Below are 22543 nucleotides of genomic sequence, written 5' to 3'. Positions count from 1 at the left end.
GCATTTTGCAAGTAAACTCTATAAGACAGTATTGTGGTAGGCCTTAAAATCCAAAACTTAAATATATGTACCAAGTAAAGCTTGGAAGATATGTGGTCAAATTTGCAGAGTAGGTTAAAATCCCTGCTTCGCTGTTTAGCCAAGGTGTGTGATCCTAGTAAATGATGTATTCACACTCTGACTTAACTGCAACACATGGAGTGTTTATTGCAAACAATGTTAACTGATAAAACTACACCCTTGCAATGGGACAAATGTAATGAGTAGGAAGAAAATAATGTACACTTCTCTTCTAGTGTGCTTCTCTGTCAGTGGACCACAAAGCCATCTCCCAGAATTTCACTATTGATGCACTGGCCCTCCCTCAGTCCTATATATATAGATTTGACAGGCACATACATAGTGATTAGCAGCCAGTCAATGGTACACTAACTGTGGCAGAGTCATCACTAAGTGTCTGCCCTGTTGCTGCCACTCACAGAAGTTGCTTGGGCCATGCAGAGTACTACGCCATCGGAGAATGAGTGAAACTCTTTGCTATGTCCTGTTATGCTATTGTATGGCATCTTTTATAGCACACCTGCTACTAGTTTCTCATTTTCTAGGAGCTTCAGGATCTGCAAGCAGTGGGATGGAGACTGATGCACTAGCGCGGGACCAGGGCAACATTGCTTTGTTACAATGTTGATGTGTGTAGATCTGAATGAAGGTCTGGCTCTATGCAGTGCATGCTTGAGATATTTTGTGAGCTATCTGGAGCAAAAGTTAATGCACACTCCAGGTTACTAAGGTCCTTGATTGTGTGGTTTTCCATGGGTCTGTTGGAGTGGTTGTGTTGGTGTAGCTGTGGTGGGTTAAGTTGGCGTTTTAGGAAATGTTGAGCATATACATTCATATACAGGCATCCAGATGGTGTATATTCCATTTTGTAAGCTGTGCTTTTTCGGTGTGCACGTTGTCTACCGCTATGTACTTTCAGTTAGGTTGGGAGGTAGAGTGATTCAGAAGTGGCTATTGTCACCACATCTTTCTCAGATCAACGGCACGCTTGATTGCATTGACACGCCATGCAAGAGTGGGAATTTGAGACTTTCAAAGTGCACTTCAAAAAGAAACAGCACACAGAACATGGAAGACTTTTTGCTTCAGTTTGCTTTTGACACTGACTCACCAGGGAGTCAAAGGCCAGACACAGGGTGGACCACAGGAGCAGCTCCCAAGGGAGCCAAGGGACAGAGGAGAGTGACTCACCAGAACAGCCAAGGAACAGAGGGTGACAACTAAAGGGACACCTAACCACAGAACTTTGCATGTACCGTAGTTTTACTTCAGCCAATTGTGAGCTTTTGGTGGTGCTTATAAGATGAAAGTATTGCATTCAAGTAAAGCTAGGAAGGAGAGGACATGTGAGGAGGGACACAGATTTTGAGGGTGTGGTTTAGTTATTCACAACCAATTGACTGCCCAAGGCCATTTTGGTCCCCATGGCCTTTCCCACCCACTACCGGCTCCTCCCTCCCTGCCTGAAAGACATCCTCCTGGGCTATCTTGAAGCTAATTCTTTCAAGCAATAACATCAAACGTTGGCCTGTCAGTGTTATTTGTAAGTAGTCTGCTGAGAGTTAAGAGTTAATGGCTTAATTGCAGCTACAAGTTTCATTCAACATGTCTTAAACAAGTTTGCCTTCAACCAATCGATGTATACTTGCACTGAGGTCTCTCTAAATAAACATTGACAAATTCAACAATGTTGGCTTTTGTATAGGTATTAAATAGGCATATGCCAGACACTCATATGCTTAAATAATCACACCATGTTCCAGCTGTTGCATTTTATGATCAAGTAATCCAATTATGACAGGGCCTGGAAAATGCCTGTCCAATGCCTACGCAAAAGGCAAATCTTCCTCCCACTGGACAGCTTTACATTAACCATTCAAGCACTGGTCCTATCCCACCTGGATGGGGTCCATCCACTCCTTGAAGGCCTCCGTTCGTCCTTTGTTGTGTCCCTGAGAAGTGTCCTACATGCAGCTGCACGCCTCATCAATGGTCTATGCAGATGTAACCACATCACTCTGGCCCTCATCGACCTTCACTGGCTCCCACTGCATGCACAAATCACCTTTAAGTCTTCCTGCATCATCTAAAAAGCAGTCGCCCTCAAGTCACCCAGCTACCACGCGGTGAAACTCAGCATCTCTGGCGGACACAGCAACATCAGCAGCCTGTAAATGTGCAGACTTGAAATTCATTGCTGCAAAAAGGAAAGGACCAGAAAACAAGCCTTCTCTGCTTGCGCACCAAGACTACAGAACCTCCTCCCCATCAGCATCAGACTCATCGTTGGGGCTCTTACAATTAAAAAAATAACTCAAGACCGAACTTCGTATTTTAGTGCCCTTAAACCAATGGGTCAGCGTCCGTGCTATATAAATCCAATAAAGTTAAGTAATTAACTCTTCAAGGAGTCTCTCCTCCTCAACACCTACGCCACCACGTCACTCCCGCGCACCCTGACTCGCTAGATGCCATCAGCCTCTCTCCTCCACACCGCCATGCACAGATGTACCCCTCCTCTGTGCTCCTCTGTATTTTACCCCCTCTGATTATCTGCTCTGTTCCGTTAGCTCTGTAAAGCACTCTGTTATGCATATGTCCGGTTGCATACCTCTGTAAAGCGCACCTTTATGCATCTGTACGGCTGCATACCTCTGTAAAGCGCACCTTTATGCATCTGTACGGTTGCATACCTCTGTAAAGCGCACCTTTATGCATCTGTACGGTTGCATACCTCTGTAAAGCGCACCTTTATGCATCTGTACGGTTGCATACCTCTGTAAAGCGCACCTTTATGCATCTGTACGGTTGCATACCTCTGTAAAGCGCACCTTTATGCATCTGAACGGTTGCATACCTCTGTAAAGCGCACCTTTATGCATCTGTACGGTTGCATACCTCTGTAAAGCGCACCTTTATGCATCTGTACGGTTGCATACCTCTGTAAAGCGCACCTTTATGCATCTGAACGGTTGCATACCTCTGTAAAGCGCACCTTTATGCATCTGTACGGTTGCATACCTCTGTAAAGCGCACCTTTATGCATCTGTACGGTTGCATACCTCTGTTAAACGCTCTGTTGCTTCTGAAAGCTAGGTCCGTGCTCATGAAATACAATAATAACAATAACAATAATAACAATAATAATAATAATAATAATAATAATAATCTGTTATCTTTGCCAATATTTGGATTCAATTTAGGTGACTGCAACCAGATCATGATTCACTTATAACACTAATAAACATGTTCTAGAAAGATGTGTGTCAAATAGTATCTTGTTTAATTTGAATACACAGTTTTGTCAAGGATTTCTATTTATGAATATATTGATTTTCATATTTTTGTCAGGGACAAATATAGTTCCATGAGTTTATTATTCCAGCCAAAGTGTAGTCTGGCAACACGGGAAAAAGATACATTGCAAATTGCAAACCAAATGTCAATTCCTGACCTGACCAGGCCTGTCCTGCCACACCCCCAATCAGCCCGGCTCCTGCGCCCTCGCCATCCCAGTCCCTCCTTTTTGGATGCAGCCAGAGTACCACTAGTTCCTTTTTTCCTCTTCCACCACTGCTTCCGATTGCACACATTTGTCTTGTACCCACCCCATATTGCTAAAACCCTCCTCGCCCCTTTACTCCCCCACCCATTCCTTGCTCCCTGCCAGTGGTCGAAGTGGGTGGCACCGGTGCTCCTCTACCTGTTTTAATTAAGGTTTACCATCATTTTAAAAAGAAACCGTTCTTGAGTGGCTTCGTTTAAAAACAAGAGTATAGGGAGAAGACTTGCCCTTAAGTGCACTGCACTGAAAGTCCCCTTAAACAGCAGGCGCGTTTGTGTGGAGGTTTGGGGTGCGCGTGGGTGTGTGGCGTGGCGATGGGGTTTGTGGGGAGCTGGGGCACTTCGACCGTTGCTCCCTGCAGTGGCGCGTTACAAATCATACATAACCAAATATATGGGTTGGCCTAGTGAATCCTTGCAAGATCCCGTGTTTGTTCGCTTTTAAAAAAAAATCGAAATGTATATGAAAAAAAGAAAGGGTGAAATGTAGAAAGCAGGAAAAAAAACACGAATATGCACTCTCTTCTCACTTGGCAGGCAAAACCTTCCTCGCCGTCCAGTTTCCATCTAAACTGTTAAGCAAATAATATGTCTCTAGAATTACAGGAGCCGACAGGAGCCAATATAAAATAAACACAAACACAGATATAAGAGAAAAGGCAAAGAAAGGGACACTGAGCGGGGCCTGGTGGTGATTTAGGAGGCCGGCTGTGTTTGATGGTTTGCCGCAGGCCCCGGTTGCACGGAGCCGGTTAAAGGCTCTGGCTCCGCCCCAGCTGCGCGCAGCTCCCAGGGTGTGGAGCGGAGGCCCGCTCCAACCCCGGGGCCAGCACTGCCATAAATTACCCCGGAGCGCCTCCCTGCCAGCAGCCCGCAGCCCAGGCATCGGGGCCAGGGATGCCAAGCTTCTTACATTTAAAAAGTCTTAAGCAAGTACAGTGCTGCAGTTGCAACATTTAACCTTTAACAAGTTTAACCCCGGAGGGTGTGTGCATATATATTTTAGAGGCATATTCTTAGTAAAGTGGATGAATGAAATGCTACTAGATCACTCCACGTCGCGCGAGAACCGTGTGCCACTCTGCTTTGCTTTTTAGGCCAAAATTGAGTTCACGCGAATCAAGACTACAACGACCAGAATGCAATTGTCACTGTTAATATTTACCAATGTGGCAATATCCGGAGTGAACCTTTTTTGAAGTATCAGTCAGTGTGCGTACCGTGTATAGACTGCTAATTTTGGCAGATCAAGGATTCATTTTTTATTTATTTAAATTTATGACGCGCACAAACAGCCAAAGGGCGTTGAGGCGCTGTTACAAGAAGGCGACTTAGTTACATAGTTAGATAAAAGGATGGGTCGGGGTCCGGGGAATACTCACTTTGGTCTAGTGGGGAAGCCGGGATTTGAGATCCGCCTACAATTCCCGCACTTCCACATCTCTTCCCAGGTTTAATTGGTAGAAAAATTGTTTTCAAAAGTTCATGTTGAGACTTTTCTTTGAAGACACCACCTGACAGTGGAAGATATTGTAAACATATGGTGGTTGTGTTTTGCTAAGTGAAATTAACTGCTGTTTCATTTTTATTGTGTACATATTAGGTCATACTGTCCAAACTAGCAATATGCTTTTATTTCTGAAGCTACAGCTATTATTTTGGCTGTCTAAAGAAATAAACTGCAAGCAGGTTTCAAGGATGCCATGTCAGGGCATGAATTGGCCCTGGGGCAGTCAGGGTCGGTTTCCTATACTGCAGGATTGCCTTATAGTGTTATAGAGCCTTTTTACCTGAGAGGTCTTGAGACAGGGAGGTAAACAATTTTGCAGGTCTTCAAATGTTAAAATTACCAGGGCTCAAATCCTAAAAAAAAGTGGTGGGGCACAATATGGCAAGCAAACGTGCTGAGTACATGGTGGCAGTGGGTGCAGTTGCACCCGTTCGTGATGTGCTCATCTAAATCACTGGTTGTGGCACGGTTTCTATCTCCTCTTGTGCTGACTCCAGGCTGGGTGAGACATTAGCATGCATCTTCCAAAATTAGCAAGCACTGTTCACCTCAAAATAGGAAGGCAGCATCATCAGTGGACCCCCTGAATCATGATTCGAGAGGGTAAGCAGGCCAAACCTTTTTTTGGGCACCTAAATTGCAGGGGGAAGGAAGGGATCCTATTGTAGAATACTTCAAGACAACTGAGCAGTTTAGGCAACTGTTGCTGAGATGTTATATGTTTAGACCTTCTGTAAATTATGTTTTTTTCTTCATATTCCTGCTACAAAATGTGCTGTGAAATGTGTTTTTCGACCTGTGAATAGGTAAAGCTCAATGTCTTCGCTTAGTGTGGGAATTTCTGCCCCCATAGGGAAAATCAAAAACTGGCACCCATGAATATAGTCACAATAAGTGAACATATCTTAAAGTCCAATATGCAAATTCTGTTCTATTGATCTTTCCCCTTAGAAAAAAGTGCAAAAGACAAATGAGCATTGGCCTTTCTAAAAAATGTATCAACACGTGAAAGAAAAACAGAGAGAGGAGATTTTATAATAACAAAGCTGGCAAAGTATGAAAGGAGCACACCTTTTAAACCTAACAATTTACGATGAAATATTTGTTGGAAAACAATATCCAAATAAGAGACATGTGCTTTGATGACACTTTTATGTAGTCTTGTGGGTAAGCGTCTGCACTGGGAACATGACAACCTGGGCTGAAATCCTAGAAGCCGAACACTTGAGCAAACACACTTTTGTTTTAATGTCTACTGCAAAAGCACCCAATGAGGGGTTGCGCCTGCCCTTGGAAAAAAGTGGGAAGACGATGCCCACCCACATGTATCCTGGACGTGTGCCTTGAAAATCAGCACAGGGCCATAACCAAGGAAAATAACCCCTGCACTCTCCAGGGCGGTAACGTCTCCCGCCACATCCTGGGCAAATATTCATAACTCACTTGCCCTCCCATAATTTCCCCTTCACACCAACATGGTTGGCTTTCAACCGTATTCTATGTTATAAAGATCACTTGAAAAGTACACAAACCATAGTAAAGTACTCACACAAATGTACAAATCCATATATAAATATGCTAGGCAAAAAGTGTCCAATTGTGGCATTATTCCTCCCACCTTGAATGGAAGACTACAAATACCAGAATGCAAATGAGCAGAAGGCAAAAAATGGTCTTTGGATTCTGAAAATGTACTTTAAAGACTCATAAGAAAAGGTAACTCTCATTGGTTCAAAACATCACGTATATATTTGTTAATTGATGTCTATTAATGTTTGTGTATAACATTAGAGCACATTGTGAAATAATTATTGTATGTTTCATTAAGGTTAGAAAGATAACAGGGCTAACTCAAAAAGGCCCCAGAACGCAGTTGCAAAAGAACAAAAAATAAATCATTTAAAGAAATGATGATGTCAGCAACATTTATGCATGACTACCCTGAAGAAGGGCTATGAAGGACAGGAGGGATTGTAATACCTCACAAGAATTAATGAAGTAACATGCATGAATGATTTATGTTGAACGTTTTTCGTAGTGGTAGGACACTTTCTGTTAGAATACTTCTACTTTGCCAATCAATCGTCCCCACGCTGGAGGGCCACCCTTTCATTTAATACATTCAATGCAAATGGATGCTTCATATATAATGTGAGGAACATGTTACACTCTAGCTAAAATCAACTCTTCTTGCTGTGTTAAATATGAACATGTGGAAATAAGGCAGATAATTAAATATATCACACAAAACAGTTTTAAACTGTCCTGGAAGAGGGCATATATTTAAGCAGCTAACGGGTGCTGGGCGTACTTTCAAAATCACAATGCACCTTTGAAGTTCTTAACTTAAAAACGTTAGAAAGTCTTTTCCAAAAAAATGGTGCCTTCAATAAGCCATCTCATGTAGATCGCTTTAGGGTAGGGTAGCTGGGAGTTGGGCATTTGTCTCGACGGCATCACAGGGCCTCACTCGATTTAAGTAAAAGCGGGCCGTATACATGGAAGCAGCACAGCCCCTCTTTACAACAATATTTCTTGATTTGATTTGATGTATTGAATATTCATAAGGTGCGCTATTCAGCAAAATGGTGTTTCAAGACAAAAAAAAGAGGGGAACAGGAAGATAAACAACAATAATGGCCCTACTAAGCCATGTGACATTCGGGTCGTGCAAGTGCAGTAACAAGAAGTGTGAGGGACGGGAGTAGAAAGTGACGGTCAGGGGAGGGGGCATACAAATGCAAGGGGGAGGGGAAGAAGGAAGAAAGGGTACAGGGGCTAGGCAAGTGCTGGTGGGATGTCAGGGGGCCAAGTGCCAGGGGTTGCGGGGGGCACACCACCAGGTGAGGACGGGGGTGGACCAGACTCGGGAGGGATGCCCAACCCACCAGGCTAGTCTGGGAAGGGGTCCTGTTCTTGGTATCGTCGAGGCAGGCACTGGTGCCAGCGCGGGGCCACTGAGAGCGGGGTCCTGGGACCCTGCACATAATGCCCATACCTCGGGCGGGCCCTGCTTGCAATTGTTTGTTTGCAGCCATGGGATGCGGTGGCGTCAGGTAGTGCCATGGCCTCCGGAGGTGGTGAGCTTCTCAGCCAAGTAGAGCGGAGCCATTTACAACAATCTCAACGTTTATTAGAGTCCTGGGAACCAGCAGGTACTCTTTGAAAACAGAAAGTAAAAAAACAGAAGGCAATGCAAGCTTTGAAGTGTGATGCCATTTCTCAAGTGAAAGCATATTTCTGTTTGCAAACTTTCATGAGTGGGTAGGCGATAAGCATTGTATATTTCAGAGGATTCACAAGTTGAACCATTTACAGAAATCGCAAACCAGGAGGATACGTGTGAGGAATCATTGTGGGGTCAGACCTAGGGGTGACTTTTTACTTTTTTCACCAGTATGTTATGTTAAAGGTACTTATATAGCGCACCGTCACCAACGGAATTGGTCCCCAGGCGCTCTGGCGGATCTGTAAACAGGAAGGACGGGTAGGGTTAGTCGGGAGGAGGGGAGCAGGAGAGTGAGCGAAGTGATGTGCTGTTGGCAGCTTCAGCTCGGTATACACCGAGTGCTGGGCTTTGGTGCTGTCATCGGATCGGGCAAGACCTCGAGTGCTGTAGGTGATGTTTATGTGTTGTTGATGCAGTGTGGTGAAGTGTGTGCGGATAGCTGGGAGAGAGATGGTTGTGTGGCTTTGTGTGGTTTAAGTATGCAGAAGATTGAGGGTTGGGTTAGTGGGGTCTGTGTCCTGATTCAGGTAATTCTGATTCCGTTAGAGTTGTATCCCTGTGGGTTGGGTTGATGCTGGTTCCTCATGGGCCGCCTCGCTTTGTTGGTGCTGCGTTGACCCCGCTGTATCATAGTGAGAAATTGTTTGGATTGATAGGTGCGCCTGACCCTTTCTTCGGGTGTGGGACTGGGTAGGTAATATCTCTATTCTCTTGTTATCTAGGGTGACACTGGTCAGTTCAGGTTTTGAAAGGATCAGGATCGGAATGGTGTAGATGTGGCGTTCTAGTGCCTCCGTCCTGGTGAGCATGTCATGACTGTCTTTCTGTTGGTTCTTTGGTTTCTGTTGGGTGCACCTCATTGGGGATGTTGTTTGGTTGTAGAAAATAATATAAGTGTTCCATCGGCATCAGTCGGCAGATTCAGGTTACTCTAGAAAGGGGTGGCGTGGGGTAAGTCAAAGTGTAAAACAATGCGTAATGTGTTTACTCCTTGGTTTACCTCTCCAGTCCATCTTCATTCCCTTTGAAGGCAGGGAAGGAGCACAGAGCAGGGTTCACCTTTCTGCCATGCTTTCCTCCTCCATCTTCCAAGTACAATTAGTTTTACACCTGCATGGGATTTTCATGCGGGTAGAAAACAAATGGATTCCTATGAAAACAGAGAGTAAAACTGAAGCGGAAAGGTGATTTAACTGGTTTCACTCTTCATGTTTAAACTCTGTTTTGTAAATGTTTTGTTATTGTAAGTGTTTAAAATGACAAGCAGGGGACCAAACAGCATTCATGTAAATGCTGACATTGATGGTCCCATGCATGCATGTAACCCTTAAAATGCCCCCCTAAGTGAATAACATGCATATGAAGAATTTATCCTACATGAAAGCAAGAGAATGCACGAGCTTGCTTTCTTCCAGATTATTTGTTTAATCTTTCAATATACTCGCCTAAATGGTCTTCTCTCCAGGGCTGTGGGGTTCCAAACTCGCTGTCCACTGGCAGAAATCAATTTTTTCGCACCTACCCATGCCTCCATTGCATACAAGAGGTAATGGGCAATTGCTTCTTACGTCAGTATGGTAATGCGACGTTGCTGAGTCATGCTTTGTAAATGTGCAGAGTCATAGCTCATGCCTCTTCACTCCAGCCTTACCTATAATCATTACCAGAAAGAATGGACCACAATTATGAAATTTAACCCAGGTACCGGAAGAAGGCCAAAGCTATTCTATCAGAAGGCTTTGCTGGAATTGATTATGTGGTTAGTCATTAGAGCGAGGCAAGTCGGTGTGTAATTGTGCAACAACATGTATAGATGTCTGGCTTTCTGTGAAAACAGCAGAACTGTCCATCACTTTCTCTGGTCAAACCCGGGTGCCTGTTCAGTAAATAATGGGCTGCTTTTCGGTGGTGTCTACGGCTGCTTTCCTTGAAATGTGTGGTTGTATAAAGGGTGGCTTGGACGCCAAATGCATACTTGTTGGTAGATCAGGGGGATTCGGGATAATAGGCACATTCTCGTGGTTCAGGACCTTTCTGACGCAACACCCCTTCCACCACACTCGCCAGCTTCATGGTCAGTTTTATTGTGCAAATAACCCACGAGAGGAATGCCTGCAACCACTCTCCTCTTTTCCTTACTATACCGCTGTCTCCCTTTATTTAACAAGATGCCCATCAAAAATAATCCTGCGCACTTACCCCTATACCACACTTCTCAGTCGCATCCAACACTGGTGCCACCAACCCCAACAGGCACTTTGCATGGAACCTAGGACTTCATGACTCTATAATGTCTATGTTCTGCCCCTTGATGATCTAATCCACTCTCATGGGTGTAGGTTCTATGCCTACGCGAACAATATGCAACTTATTCTCAGAATCAATCAAGGCCAGGACTTGACGGCCTTCCGCCTCAGAGATTGTTTGGCTGAGAATGGCAGCTGGATGAACGTCAATTGGTTAAAGCTCAACGCTGAGAAAACCAAGGTCATGGTCCTCAGGCGTTCTCCAGCTACCAAGTGCCTCTGGACCAGTGATTTCTGGCCTTCTTCACTGGGCCCACTACCTGCCCATATCTCTCTTTTAAAACATCTGAGAATAAAATAGCCTCATCGCTTTCTGCTTCCCCTCAGGTCAATGCTAGATGTAGTTCAGGCCATGCTCAGCTTAGACTGCTGAAGAAAATGTTTCCGTACATCCCTCTAAAGCTTTGACGTCTGGTCGTCTCTGCTGCCGTCTCAAGGACTCTTGATTACTGTAATGCAACGCTACTTTCCCAACCACCGTTTTTGATGCAGCACCTTCAAGTGTTACAGAACTTGGTCGCTCACCTAGCAGTAGGTTTTCCTAAATTTTTGTTGGTTTAATTTTCAATGTATTTACAACTTTGTAGTCCTGGAAACTTGTAATAAGGCAGTGCAGACCCATTTGGGTGTGATCTACTAATATAACGTCATCCGCATTACTTAACCAGGTGATTTTCTCCCCTACTTTTTTGGGGTGAAACAAAGGCAACATGATTCAGATGTTCCCCTAGATCTGATAAATACAAATTAAACAGACAGGGGGCTAGCACACACCCCTGTCTAAGCAGTTTAATTATTGGAGTTCCCCTTGTTAATGTGCTGTTCATATCAAATTTCACTCTAAATGATGTATTGGAGTGAAAATTAACCAAAACAGATAATAGTGTCAGGGAGGCCCCAGTTTAGCAGTTTTGACCGGAGGCGAGATCTGTCGACCATATTAAAAGCCCACGTCAGAGTCACGCAAGTGACATACAACATGGGTGCATTTGTTTCACAAGCATTTTTTATTACTGTGTTGATGATGAGACCGTTGAGCCCAATACCACATCCCCCTTCTGAAGCTGGTTTGAAACTTGGACAATCATTCCGTTTTAAACAGCCATCCTTCAATTTCATCTAAAACAAGTGATTCAAACATTTTGCTGTCCACATCCGGGAGGGTGATAGGTCGATAATTGGCTAGATTTTCCCAGTCTCCTTCTTATAAATAGGTATGATAAAGGTCTATGGAAAGGCCTTGGTTTTCAAAATACTACTAAACAATGTGTAAAGTACTAAGGCCTAATTTCAAGAGCTTCCTTGATCACCCTATTACTTAGATCGTGGTTCTACAGGTAAGCGTTTCGTTTTTCCTACTGCCCAACTCCATCTGAAGAAGCATGGCGCTCCAATTCCACACAGATCCATCCCTGCCGTCCTCGATTCCCCGGTCCAGCTTCCCCTTCAGTCCTGCCTCCGACACCCGCCCCCATGCCCTGATTGGCTACCCCGACCGTGTTGTGCAGAAGGGCCTAACCAGTTGCACTCATGCTGCCTGAGCCACTTAGATCGTGGTTCTACAGGTAAGCGTTTCGTTTTTCCTGCTGCCCAACTCCATCGGAAGCAGCATGGCACTCCAATTCCACACAGAGCCATCCCTGCTGTCCTCGATTCCCCGGTCCAGCTTCCCCTTCAGTCCCGCCTCCGGCACCCTCCCCCAGGCCCTGATTGGCCTACCCCTCCTCAACCTGGACACGACACGGGCAGCCCTCTGCCCATCAGCCCCTGTGGCTAAGGGCCCCAAGGCAAAGGGCGGCTCCAACAATGGCGGCTCCAAGATGTGTCTGCAGGGGACGCCAAGAAGCCTGCAGCCAACAGACACCAACAAAAAAAACGTGAGTGTGGCATGGGTGGGGAGTAGAGAAATCACTCTACTCCAGAAAACCCTGCCACTCTATTTTACCTACCAATAACATAGAGTGCCATAATACTAGCATGTCCACTCTTAGACGGAACTGTGATTGTTAGCATGTCCACTCTTAGACGGAACTGTGATTGTTAGCATGTCCACTCTTAGACGGAACTGTAATTGTTAGCATGTCCACTCTTAGACGGAATTGTGATTGTTAGCATGTCCACTCTTAGACGGAACTGTGAATGGTAGCATGTCCACTCTTAGACGGAACTGTGAATGGTAGCATGTCCACTCTTAGACGGAACTGTGAATGTTAGCATGTCCACTCTTAGACGGAACTGTGATTCTTAGACGGAACTGTGAATATTAGCATGTCCACTCTTAGATAGAAGCGCCAAATCTAGACAGAAGTGTGATTCTTAGCATGTGCCACACTTAGATGGAATTCTCAAATCTGGCCTGCGCCAAATCTAGACGGAGATGTGATTGTTAGCATGTATCACACTTAGATGGAATTTCAGAAATGTGATTCTTAGCATATGCCATACTCAGATGGAACTTCAGAAATGTGTTTGTTAGCATATGCCACACTTAGATGGAATTCCCAAGTTTAGCCTGCGCCAAATCTAGACAGAAATGTGAAGGTTAGCATATATCACACTTAGATGGAATTTCAGAAATGTGATTGTTAGCATTTGTAAGTCTTAGCATGCACCACACTTAGAATTGTGAACCTAGCTTGCGCGGCATCCAGATAGAAATGTGACTGTTAGCATGTACCGGACCTAGATGGAATCCCACAATTGCAAGGACAGCAATGCCAACTAACCAACCAACTAACAATTCCATCCCTCTGCATACACCTCTCAAACTATAACCAAACTAACCAAACACAACCACAAGCCTTAAACGCAGCATTCCGCACAAACTTCACAACAACGCAACAACAAAACAAACCACACATAGACTTGCACAACAGCACACGACAACTACGGACCATAAAACACCCCAAGCCCAGCCGACGGACCCACCGGGCTGAGGCTGCCAACAGCACATCACTGCTCTCTTGCACTTTTCCAGCTTACTCCCACTAACCCACCCCCTCTCCTCCCCTTTTCCAGAGCCGCCAGAGCGCCAGGGGACCACTTCGGTGGTGATAGTGCGCGGTACAAATGTCCTTTAACATTAACATTTAACATTAAACCATTAGGCCCCAGAGCACACGAGTTACAGATGTTCTTTATTATCTCCAGAATGTCTTCGTAGAAAAATATAAAGTCCCATTGCCCCCCCCCTCTGATTCTCCTGTGGACACTCTGAATTACATTTATACAGCTCTAGAAAGACCATTGCCCGGGTCTCCTCAGGAACAGGGTTTGTTTGAATAGCCAAAATGGTCCTTATTTTGTAGTTTCCAAACATGTTTAGCATTATTTGTCTGTATAGCATCCAGTACACATGCTCCATCTTTTTGAAAGAGTAAGTGTTGATGTGGTTTTACCCAATTTTTATATTTTTGTTTAATTCTTCTGATTTTTTACCACTTTGTACCCTTGGGTAATGTTAATTAAGTTTTTTTATCTGATCTCTTGCCGTAGGTCCCTTTTCCGATTTTGTAATGATTCATTATAAATATGATGTTGAACTATAGAGGTATGGTTAGTCAATTCCTTAGTAACTTCAGAAATGTTATTAGTGATAAATATGGAGAATGAGCCTGGAGTAAAGGCAGACAACTTTTGAGACATTGGGCCTCATTACAACTATTGCGGAATGGTTTTAACAACACCACTAATGGTGCCGGCGCCGTTAAACCCATTCCGCAACATTACAAGGTTCCCTCGCGGGACCCGCTCTGGACATTTGGTTTTACCAGATGTCCAGAGTGGGTCCCGCGAGGGGACCAGGGAGCTAACAACAGTCCAGTCGTAATCGGCCCGTTGTTAGCTCTCGCACCCATTCCCATTGAGCCCTATGGGGGCTCGAATGGGAATGGGGAAGGACCGGGCCCGGGTTCCCTGATGGAGGATATACCAGGTCCTCCATACTCGGAATGGCCCGGTATTTCCCCATTCAGGGAACTTGGACCCGGACACAGTTTTGGAGGCATCCATGCCCTTAATAAGGGCATGGATGCCTCCAAAGTCGTAATGAGGCCCATTATCTATAGATCTAAAAACCTATTAAATTCCCCATTAAAAATGCTAATTAGCTTGGAGTTCCATGTGACGTGCGTCTTTCTGCCATCCACCAGTAGATCTTTACAAGGGCCGGAATAGCAGGACCTGATATTCAGTCTAACGGTGGCAATCAGCATGCTGTGGTCAGTTAGATTGGTATACAGTCTTTATAATAATTTGTTATAAAGACATGTAACCAGTTAGGTTATTGTTTATGATCTCAATGATTACACCTGTTGAAGTGCGGCTCAGATAAGCATATATAATCAATCATTGAACTTGAGTCACTTCTGCGCCAGGTTGACTTACTGGGGATATCACCCTTGACATTTCTATTTAGCATGACATGTCGAATCTGAGGGGTCATCCCTTCTCCCCTAGGGGAGACCTTTCCCATGGGTCCACGGTGGTGCATCCAAACTACTATAGTCCCCCTGGGGGTGGTGCACTGAGGGAGTATCACATGGGGAAGGAATCCCCCTATGGGATTGGGGACGACAATCACTAGAAAGCACAGTATCACCCCGCTTTACCATATTCAACCCGTTCTCTAAATCCACCTAACCCTTCCCTGGTTAGAGCCGATATATATTTTGTTGATGATATGAAAAACCAGAAATTGCAAATGTAGCTTTAAGGCTGGTACTGTGACGAAGAAGATGGCAGCGAGTTTAAAGATCACTTGTAATAAGTAGAACGAGCTGTCTAGATTTCAAAGGCCAGTGATTGGCCCAAAGCAATAAATCAATCCCACGCGGGTGTTCACGGGTAGTTCAAGTTCAAGCCTAAGTGCAGGAGTGACGTAAGAGAGAGAGAGAGAGAGAGAGAGAGAACCGTCCCCCAAAGTGGAATAGCGGGAGCCGCGCAGGACCTGACAAGGTGCAGAAGAGACAAAATGCACAGCCATAGAGAGGCAGCAGACTGCAGAGGTGCTGCAGACCTGGCTGGATGCCTGAAGGCTACTGGAACCTCCTGAACGTACCCAGCTACCCAGGAAAGGCTGGTACCTCTGAGAATAATGAAAACAGGTAAGTGGTTTGAGCGGGAGACATTAGGGATCCGGGGGAGCAATGGGGTGAGCTAAGGAACTCAAAAGAGAGGGACCCTGATGTAAAGGAGAGGTAGTTATATACTTGGCAGGAGAGTGAACCAAGAGGATACAATGCAGCAGTGTGAGTCTGAGACCCGCATCCATATGAAAAAACAAGTTTGAAAGCAAAGAGGGTCTGGGACCCTGCGAGACCACTTGCTTGGCAGGAGAATAAACCAAGCTGTGTGAAGTATTGCGAGTCTGGGACCCGCACCGACATGAGAGGTTGAGGAGAAGAGGGCCAAGAACCCTAGCACTGACAAAAGGAACCCTATCCTTGCTAGCAGAGCATGCCAAGCTGGCAGGTTACAGGATACATTATAGGGGAAAGGAGCACAACCCTAGCATTGGAATCTTTTATTTTGGAACATTATTTTGCATCACGTTTATTACCAGCAAAACTGGTAGAACAATCAGAGAAGACAATTCACTTATTAAAGGAGCTGGGCTTTTTAATAAACTGGGAAAAAATCAGTGTTGGAACGGGTACAGTCAATAGAGTTCCTAGGCTTCATAATAGATACAAAGACAGCCATGCTCAGTCTACTGTTGGACAAAGTGAACGCGATCAAGAAAGACATCAGCTCGATAAAAAGGAAGCAAGAGTTGTCCCTCAGGTAGCTAGCCAGACTAGTGGGAAGACTAGCGTCATCTATTCAGGCGATCTTCCTGGGGTCGTTGCATAACAGGGCTCTCCAACGCCTGAAGATCCAGCACCTGAGAAAAGGGTTATCGTATGAAAAAAAGGTGCCGATCTTCGCTAAGGCGAGGACGGAGCTATGGTGGCGGCACAGACACATGGAGAACTGGAAAGGGAGAGTGATATTTGGCTCATCCCCGGACCTCATCATAGAATCGGATCCCAGCCGCTGGGGCTGGGGATGCCATTGCGGGGAGATGACAATGGGAGGCAGATGGTCAGGAATGGAGCTGGAGCTCCACATTAATTGCCTAGAACTACTGGCGGGGTCCTTTGCAGTGAGATTCTGGACAGGGTGAACTGTTGTGTACTACTAAAGATGGTCAACGTCTCAGCAGTACAGTACATAAACACGCAAGGCGGGATGAGGTCCAGGATGCTAGCTGAGCTGGCGAAAGATTTTGGCACATGTGCCTGGAAAACAAGATCAGTATCATGGCAGAGTATCTACCAGGTCTGGAGAACTAAGTGGCACACTGCAACTCGAGACACCTGAGAGATGCCAGCGATTGGCAACTGGACAGGACAGTATTTGTGTCCCTAATGGAAATGAGAGGTCCATGAAGGACAGATCTGTTTGCATCCAGACTGAACACTCAGCTGAAGCCATTTTTCAGCTGAAGGCCTGATGCATCAGCAGAGGCAACAGACGCATTCCTACAGTTGTGGGGGCCGGACAGGAAATACGCGTTTCACCCTTTTGCAATAATTTCGAGAACAATAGCCCAAGCCAGCAGATAGCAGGTGACAGTAATTTTAATGACCCCAGACTGAATGAGTCAAGTAGGGTTCCCAGACCTTCTCGAACTGTCAATAAAAAATCCACTAGTGTTACCTCAGTTTGGGGAATTTATTCAGAATCCAGTGGGGGAATATCACCCACACTGAACCAGGAAGGGGAATTGAGATGGATTGCATGAGCAATTTCAGCACAACTTGGGAGAGCCAGGACTTTCGGGAGATGCTGCAGAATTCATTGAGGAAGCGTGGACACCAGGTACCAGAAAGGTTTACAGACTGGCTTGGGCAAGATGGACTAGCTGGTGTGTGGAACGGAATATACATCCCAATAGAGCAGATGTAACTCAGATAGTAAATTTCTTAGTGGTGTTGGCAGCTCAGAGTAAGGCATATAGAACATTAAACACACGTAGATCAGCCATATCTGCCGGCCACCTGAAGACAGAGAATGTGGCGGTGGGAGAGCACCCACTCGTATGTAGACTCCTTAGAGGAGTGAGACCTCTAAGACCACCCTTACCTAAATACACACAAACATGGGGCATGAACACAGTCCTGAATTTGTTTATCAACTGGCCAGACAACCATTACTTGACAAGGAAAGCTCACCACACTGCTCTGCCTCATATCTTGCAAAAGAGTTTAAGGCGTAAGAGCACTCAAAATAGACAGGAAGTCATTCAACCCTGCGGGGGTCACATTTCACATTAGCAGGAGAAATAACACTGGTATCAAAACAGTTTCATACTCGGCCTTGCCGGACCAACCTAAGTTAGGCCCAGTCCGGTGTCTTAAACAATGCGAAGAGATGACGAGTATGCTTAGGGTCCCAGGAGTGACACAACTGTTTTTATCAATGAGGAAACCATTCAAAGAAGTAGCAGGAGCAACCCTAGACAGATGGGTTAGATGGTGTATGCTACAGGCAGGCATTGAAATTGGAACGTATGGGTGCATTCCATTAGGGGAGCAATGGCGTCTAAGGCCTATAACGCAGGAGCTAGATTGGAGGACATCTTAAGGGCAACATGCTGGTCTAAGAGGTCGACATTTAAGCAATTTCATTTCAGACCAATAGAGGAGATGTCTGCGTTGGTGGTAGGTAAGCTTCGAACAACCATAATCCGAGCCTCCGGTCTTCACATAGAATATTTATTTTCCATACTAACGTTATAGAAAGTCAAGATTCTATTAAAGGCACAGAGGGGAAGATTATTCCCACCAGAGAAATCATTATATGGAATTTCAGGCAGACATCTAATGCATATTTGGTATACAAATATGTGCAATGTGATGCATATTATAGAGAACTTGTGACAGACATGTAATGGTTATGACAGAAGAGATATTAAAGTTGTGATGCATTATGTTAGCATAACAATTACCCATCCTACAACAGCTAGCCTCAGATTGTTGTTTGATTACTGTACAGGAACGGAGGTGAAGAATACAGGAAAATGAACAAGGAATGAGAAGGCCAAGAATTCATACAGCTTCTACCGGTTGGGGCGCATGAAGGTAAAGTTGGAGACAGAGAAAGAAAGTTATAATTATATGCATCATGGTAGTCTCATTTCTTTTGGCTGGAGGATTGCAAACAGTCATCTCTGTTCTCTTTAATTGTTTGTTGTTTTCTGGGCAGTTATATGAATGCTCTCCTATTTCCATCACAAATAACTGTGATGCTCAGAATTTCCTCCTCTTGCAGCATGGACATTTTTCCACTTTCGTTTCTATTTTTTAATGCTGGTATATTCATCCAAACTTTATCAATCACTTCACATTCATAACACATTTCCCCAAATTCCTGTCTACATTAAAGGTCCAAGTCCCTGATCCTCAAGTTGTTAAAATAGACTATAACCCCCGCTAATGGCTGTTTCTGGAGTTGATCCACTATTATAATATTTATTGTCTACATAAAGAGTAGTGGTAAAATCAAATCAAATAAGTTGAGAATGGCACTTCTGTTGAGAATACATGCATTGGTGGGACAAAAAAGACTTTGTATCTTCACTCCCAACTTGGGGTCAACGGTTTCATTAGAGAGAAACTTGTTGGATCTATTAATTACCTTTTAAATTCTCGGCTCTCATTCTAAGGTCAACCTCTACATCCCCAATGAGCATTCAACATTCGGCAGAGTGTTTGTGCTACTATCTTGAATCATCGCGGTTTGCATACTTAACGTCTTCTTCCGATGTTCCTTCTTCTGACCTTCCTGTATGATGGCTTCAGGTATAGCAGTGAATAAAGAGCCTACACCATCAAATATGGATACTTCCTCTAAGGTGGTGACCGTACGTTCATTGGTGTCCATCGTTCAATTCACTATGTGGTTTGTAAGGTATCCCTGAATGTCTTTTTGGCTCGCCTAGCAGGACTTGTTTGCTCAATTAGACTTGCAGACATTTTCTCCTCCTGAATCTCCATATCTTCCACCATTGCCACTCTCCCATTTATCCTTTCAGTTTTTGCAGCCCTTTCATGCTGAATATTCCTTTGAACTCATATTATCAGTATGGTCGTGATGCGAACGGAAGAAAGCAAAGATACATGCAAAGACACAGGGCTAATCTCTTCTGTTTGTTTGGAGGTGCGCCACTGGTTACATGTTACTGTTCTTTCAGTGTTCAGAGGTATGAGTGCAAAGGATTGTGCATGCAACCCTATGGTGCTACCTGTTAAACAGAAGATCAGGGTGGGCCTAGTTCACTGACCTTTCTACTCCGCCTGATGGTAAATTCTAAATCTGAGTGTGGTGTGCTGACTGTGTGAGAAAAGTGCCTCAACCTATTGAAATACAGCCAATAAGACCCAAACCACATATTACTATCAACAAAAGCCGCCAGGCTGAGACACCACCACCTGAAACAAACAGATAGCAATCCAAGGTGTTATCCATGTTATTAAGTTTTCTAGTTCAACCATAGTAGGACGTACAGTTCATAAATATAAATGGCAGAAACATATGCGCAGGTCAGGTGTGGATCCAATTTATTGGTATTTTGGTTCATGAGGAGAGCCCCCGACCTCGGTAAGACTCACCATGACAGAACCTGTTCCAGAATCCTGCAGCTACTAGCCCTTTCACCTATTGGACTCCTGGCACCTGTCAAGACCAATAGCGATCTACTCCTTAATTACTAAAACACTGCACTCACCAAAGCTGGCAACCCATTTCTGTACTGTAGAGGATCAGCTCGACTCCCTTCCGAGTACGGACAATGGTAATGGGAATATTTATTTGACCCTCAGTGATGGAGACCTGTGAGGCACTCTCTTGTAGGTTAACATGAGGATACCTGTCAAGACATTCTCTGAACCCATGTGTTCAGGCAGGATTTTAGTGTAGTGGCTCAAGGATCACCCTTGGGGCAATGTGTTCGCACTCTGACACATCACTCCCTAAACAGGGATTATTGACTGCTAAATCTTCTATCGGGCAGTTGCTGCGTCATCAATGCATAACAATGCCTATTCTTTAAATGTGTACCTTACCCGTACATAAATGCATGAGTTAGATATCATTTATTATCTCTTGACCCACATAATGTCAGTTTTCCTGTCATTGTGTGACTGGATCGTCCCCTCCCCTCTAATCTTGGGAAATCCTAAATGAGACTCCCCCCTGTTAAGGACTGTGTTTACATCACCTCTCACCCAAAATAGCACTACTTCTGCCTCAGTCCTCTCACCTTCTCTTCAAAGAAAGCCCCAGCTTGACTCTCCTGTCAACGGTCCTCACAGTCACTGGGTCAGTGAAGTGTCAGTCATTCAGTCACCAATGAACAGCTAATTCTCTAAATTCTCTCTGGGGACACCGTACTGCCATCTGCAGTCAAGCACCCCTCATGGCAGTTCAGGACCAGCAAACCAATAAATAGTTGACTTTTCTTCAAACCAGGAATACTTTAACTTTAACCCCTTCAGCCCCACACAACCTTGTTTATCTGTTTCCTGGTCAGTAAAATAGAAATCAAAGTGGTATTGGGGAAACATGCAGAGAAAGGAAGAGCGGTTCCTTGTCCTCTCGGCACAGCTTGTGCATCCTGAAGTGCTCCATCTGGAAGGGTGCAGTGATCCACATTGCACAAAACAGACACTGAGAGTAGGCAACCATGATGCTCCTCACTGAGCCATGAGTTGGCATGTCACATTCTCTGCTCCCACCTCTCTTCCTTGCTCCCTCCCCCCGCACGCCATGCAATGGGACAACTGAAAAAGAGGCTAGCCGGCCAAATACTGGATTGCTGCTTTTGGGTGGGGGTGGCACTGACCTGCCACTAGTGGGAATGGGATGGTGGCAGAAGCCTGGTACCTGTGACTTGTCTGTGGTAGGGGCAGAAGAAAGTTACTGTCATGGGATACAGTGCCGTGGCAGGGGCCAGGTTCCGGTGTGTCCTGGAGGTAGGTAGGGGGATTCAAAAGCATGGTGATGGTGGGTGGTGGGGTGGGGAGGGGTGTTAGCAGCCAGGCACTTGTGAGTGGTGATTGAAAGGTAGTGAGAGGAGAGGACAGATTGTTGAGGAAATTCCTGCACTTACTTATTGGTCTTCCTCTCTGTAGTCTCTGCCACGTAGTATCCCGGCTTGCACCTGTATCGACAGATCGCACCCACATCGTGGGGACCCTGGTAACAGCTGTGCAGAAGTGGCTTGGCATTGGCGATCAGAGGTGGGGCTTCACACTCCAGCTTGCAGTAGGCTTCCGGAAGGGACCAGAGCCCATCCTCCATGCAAGTCAACCATTGGCTCAAACCTGGAACATCGAGACAGAAAGCAAAAAGTCAAAACACAAGGAGTGTTTGTGTGGATACAGAACATAAACCACATATTGCTATTGTAAGAAGGACATGTTAACTTGCGAGGCACAAATAAACTTTGTAGGGGAATGTCTAGCCCAGTAGACCCTTTTTTTCATATCTGCTATAATCTAGAAGAAGAATATTTAATTAAGTGGGCTTCATATGGTTTTGAAGCTGCTTTGTCATATGTCTAGACAGGATACTCTCTAAACATTTCTGTAGTCCACCTTCTCATTTCTAAAAGGTTTAATCAATCAGGGCACCATGAAGACTCAACAGCCTTTCGCCAGGGAGCTCCTGGCACCTAGGACATGACAGATGCAGATTCCCGACTAGCATCTGGAGGAGAAAACGCTCTGCTCTGTCCTAGAGTTATAATGCAAAAGAGAGCAAGAAAGCCACTCGTCTTCATATCAGTGCTGGAGCAGAAAATCAGGAATATGATTTTCTGTTCTCTTC

The 22543-nt window shown here is 45.0% G+C and overlaps 1 protein-coding gene across 1 annotated transcript in view; it reads right to left on the bottom strand.

Moving 5' to 3' along the window:
* Nucleotides 1-22543, bottom strand: part of PAPPA2 (pappalysin 2) — a 1097660-nt gene that overhangs the window by 215098 nt on the left and 860019 nt on the right. The window contains exon 16 of the mRNA XM_069641146.1: nt 21825-22038. Coding sequence (XP_069497247.1) covers nt 21825-22038 — 214 coding nt within the window. The remainder of the gene's footprint in view (nt 1-21824; nt 22039-22543) is intronic.

The sequence above is a fragment of the Ambystoma mexicanum genome, chromosome 1q (genome assembly GCF_040938575.1).
Source record: "Ambystoma mexicanum isolate Mex_15411 chromosome 1q, UKY_AmexF1_1, whole genome shotgun sequence".
NCBI classification, from domain to species: Eukaryota; Metazoa; Chordata; class Amphibia; order Caudata; family Ambystomatidae; genus Ambystoma; species Ambystoma mexicanum.
The sequence above is the reverse complement of the archived record's forward strand: the minus strand, read 5'-3'. Positions and strand labels throughout refer to the sequence as shown.